The 3,952-nt window shown below is 37.4% G+C and overlaps 1 protein-coding gene across 1 annotated transcript; it reads right to left on the bottom strand.

Annotated features, from left to right (window-relative positions):
• Positions 1 to 470: 470 nt before the first annotated feature.
• Positions 471 to 2,569, bottom strand: LOC111693011 (protein cueball-like; the record flags this gene model as incomplete). The annotated part of the gene is made up of 4 exons (XM_023457149.1): positions 471 to 786; positions 871 to 1,749; positions 2,090 to 2,250; positions 2,334 to 2,569. Coding segments are annotated over 4 exons (1,592 nt in total), but the record flags the coding sequence as incomplete, so codon positions are not given.
• Between the last annotated feature and the right edge of the window lie 1,383 nt (positions 2,570 to 3,952).

Below are 3,952 nucleotides of genomic sequence, written 5' to 3'. Positions count from 1 at the left end.
CATTTTCTTTAGATACAAATATCACACGATTTCATGGCGGGCTATTGGTAGGAACCGATGTGAACAAGCTTGTCGCGTCAACGACTGATACGAATTTGTAAGAAGACAGCGATGTGTAACCACACAAATACGAATTAAAGATATCGTAGATTGCTACTAAAGCGTAAGTAATTTTACGTTACAGAAGCCAAACTCAATACAACATAAAACTGTAAATTTAAACCTCGAAGACGTCCTTTTCGTTTCCATCCAATTCGTTTTGAGCAATAGTTTCGTGCTTATCAAGTGTGTGATCACTGTTTACTTCATTGGAATATGTAAAGTGATATAGAGGAAGCGGAACTTTAAACGAAGCCGTATGATTTTGCACAATCAAATTTTCATATGAATTTTCATCTAATGTAACCGCCGAAGTTAATAAAGAAGTATTTTTTCATCAAAAATATATAAAAAAATCAATAAATACTTACAGTTTCGCATACGTTCATGTTGCAACAGTTCTCGATGGTGATCTCGCACTGTTCCGTGTTAGGCTGTGGCCGATAAGTTAAAGGCGTGACGTTTTTGTTGACGATGATCCTCTTCTTGATCCTGGGGCGCCTCTTGCGGATGATGCGGATGTAAACGGCGAGCGTAATGATAATGAGCAAACAAATAAGTACCAAAGCGGCGAGATAGTACAGAGGATTGCTTAGACTGCTGAAGAAGTTGTCCTGTTCCTTGGAGGCCGACAATCTCGCGGCTGTGCGGTTTCTGTCGGAGAATACGTTGAAGCCCTCGCTACACCTGAAAACAAGATAAATTTTCAATACATTTTATTCCTTATTTTGAAAAAAAATTAAATATATTCGTGTATACAAGATCTCTCACCTGCACAGCAACTCGAACTTCTCGGAGAAGAGATCGTCCCCTCTATCCGTACAGTAGACGTCGCAGATCTCGGTACTATACTCGCATCGGTCCCCCATGAATCCGTTAGGACACCGACATTGCGGCCTATCTCGAGGCGAAACGATGGTGCATTCACCACCATTCAAACAAAAGTCGTCGCATTTGTTGCGTTCGCAACGTCCACCGACGAAACCTGCGTCGCAGCGACACGTGAGCTTTCCCAAGTAGGATATGCGACAGGCACCGTTGACGCAGAAATTGTGGCAGATGGATGTTTCGCAGTACGTGCCGTTGAAACCTCTCTTACACAAACACTTATTATCGACGAGCTCTCCGTCGTTTAAGCAACTTTTCGTTTCCGGTTCCTCAGTCTGAGAGACTTCGGCTGTCTCTTCTCTCTCGCCTTCCTTAACCGTTTTGCTGCCTGTTTCTATGTATTTACACTCGTTTAAATCGTTGATGCGGAAATTGTTGGTCACCAGCCCCATAGGCCTTCCATCGAATTCAATGATTTTCTCAGGCTCCGACTTTTTCGATATGGAGATGCGATACACGCCGTTGTTGTTGATGTCTGTCCAATATATTGTATCCCCATCGACCGCTAGACCAAATGGCTTGATGTGGGTACCTTCGTGTACCAACTCTCTCTCTTTTCCTTCCAGGGTGGTACTCTCGATTCTCCCGTAGATGGAGCCACCTCTACTGTCTGCCCAGTACAGTCTTTGGGACTGGTAGTCTATCGCTATTCCTTCGGGAGTTACAACATCACGATCTACCAGTGTCTCGTGGCCGGTACCATCCAGCCTTGCTCTTTCTATGGAAGGGTATTCGGACTTCTGATTCGTCCAATATATGTACCTGGAACAAGTGTTTNAGACAAAATGTTGCGGACAGCAAATTGATTTGATAAGAATTTATTTGAATTAGCTTAATATCTGTTCTCTACAAGCAATTTTGAATACTTTTTAATTATAAAGATCAGTTTTTTTTTGTAATCTTGGAGAGTACTGATTTACACAATATTACAAAAACATTACACATTATCTACGTGTCTAATCTATAATTTGTTGAGTAATTAGAATGATTTCTTTTGTCTTGACAAACTCGTATCTGCTGAGAAAATAACATACCCTTTGAGAATACAATGTTATCAGCTTATTTCAATATGTAAGTTTATTAATATCGATTAGGCACTTACCTTTTGCATATGTCAATTACGATGGCATGGGGGTACTCGTGTTTGAAGGAAAGAAATTCCTTGGACTCGTAGAGGGTCTCATTCATAGCAACGTAGTTAATAGTGCTGTTTATAGCGTCTGTCCAGTATAATACGTCATCTATTGGATCTATGGCTAACCCCTGAAAGATTACATTACACACATTATTTAGAAATAAACTATAGACATAAATTAAATTTTTAATGAACAATATCGTTTACTTACAAGAACATCATCGGGAAGATCTTGTATAATCGGTGTAATATCGGTATCAGTCTCTTCGGTCAGCTGGACAGTGAAAATGGTATCGTTCAGTCTGTCTGTGTTACTGACAATGAATTGGTCACGGATGTTGTCATATGTTAGTGCCTTTAATTTGTTGAATGGTTGTGTTGACGACTGTATTACAGAACCATTTGGCTGTAGCAGTTCTATGTGGTTGCCAATCGCTACTGCTAGTTCTGAAAATAAGAAAAAAACGATAATTAATATTGCAAATATTATTTTCGCTAGATTTTCGTTTTATTTTCATAATTTTCAATGCATGCGTAGAAAAGATAAGGCACATCTATCTGATCGAAGTGAAGTTTTAATAAAAACATTTCACTTATTAGATAATGTAAATAGAAGTGCACTATTCAAGTAGGTCTTATCTAAATTATACAAAAAATAATTTCAATATTTCAATAACAATAATTTCAATGTCGTGAAAGAAATCCTAAATCGTTGGGCACATAAAATAAAAAGTTGTCTGTGCTTTTCATGCGATATATATGTGATCCGTTGTATTTTTACGTCCTGATCTCGAATGCGGTGTCAGAATTGAGCCATCACGGATTCGTGATCAGTGACCCCGAAAACCCTCATATACCAAATTTGGCGCGATTCTGTTATTTTTTGAAAATTTGGTAGGCCATCTTGGATCCGCCATTTTGAATTTTGCAAAATTGACTTCGGATCCGTGATCAGTGACCCCGAAAATCCGGGAATGCCAAATTTGGCGAGAATCTGTTATTTTTTGAAAATTCGTGATATCTGACCTTAATTGACTCGTTTTTTTTAGGTTAGAAAAAGAATCATCAATACTGACCACGGATTCATGTTCGGCAGGGTCTTAACCATATAAATGAACATTTGAATATAGAAAAAAAAATTGTACTTTTCCTAGCACTTTTTGCCATTTTTTGTTTTTTAAGGTTAGGAAATTCCTGTGATGTGATAGCTCAATTCTGACACCGGATTCGTGATCAGGAGGCAAAAATACTACAGATAACCTATGTCGCATGAAAAGTAGACAATTTTTTTTGTGTGGCTATGTAATATTATTCGAAGGATACATTTATTGAGATAAATCTCCCCTCATATCAACTAATATGCTAAAAATAAACAAATTATCATAATTGTTTATTATCAACAAATATATGAAAGTTTTTGCTTTAACTTTCCATACGTAATCAAATTTTCTTTTTTAAGAACACAACATTGGCACAGTCTGCCTTCAGAAAATTTGGTGTTTGTTACATGCCATTAGCGTAAGTTTGGTTGCGCAACAATCGCAATCACGTCTATTTGGGAATTGTTAAGGGCCCCATATTCTCTAAATAGTGTTTTCCGCAAAGACAAATAATTTCAAACATTTAGTAACTGAATAATCTAAAGTTTATCAAATAATAGGAATATGTCATGCCACCTGAGTATTTTCAAAGACGCCGCAGTAAAACGAATAAACAGGTGCAGAAAACAAAATACTAACTTTTTTAGACATAACTCCACATGTAAATATTCTTATAACATTTACTTGCTTAGTCCTACATATAAAATTGTTTACTTTTATTTATAAGTAC

Source organism: Anoplophora glabripennis, unplaced genomic scaffold, assembly GCF_000390285.2.
Source record: "Anoplophora glabripennis isolate ALB-LARVAE unplaced genomic scaffold, Agla_2.0 scaffold6426, whole genome shotgun sequence".
NCBI lineage: Eukaryota > Metazoa > Arthropoda > Insecta > Coleoptera > Cerambycidae > Anoplophora > Anoplophora glabripennis.
The sequence above is the reverse complement of the archived record's forward strand: the minus strand, read 5'-3'. Positions and strand labels throughout refer to the sequence as shown.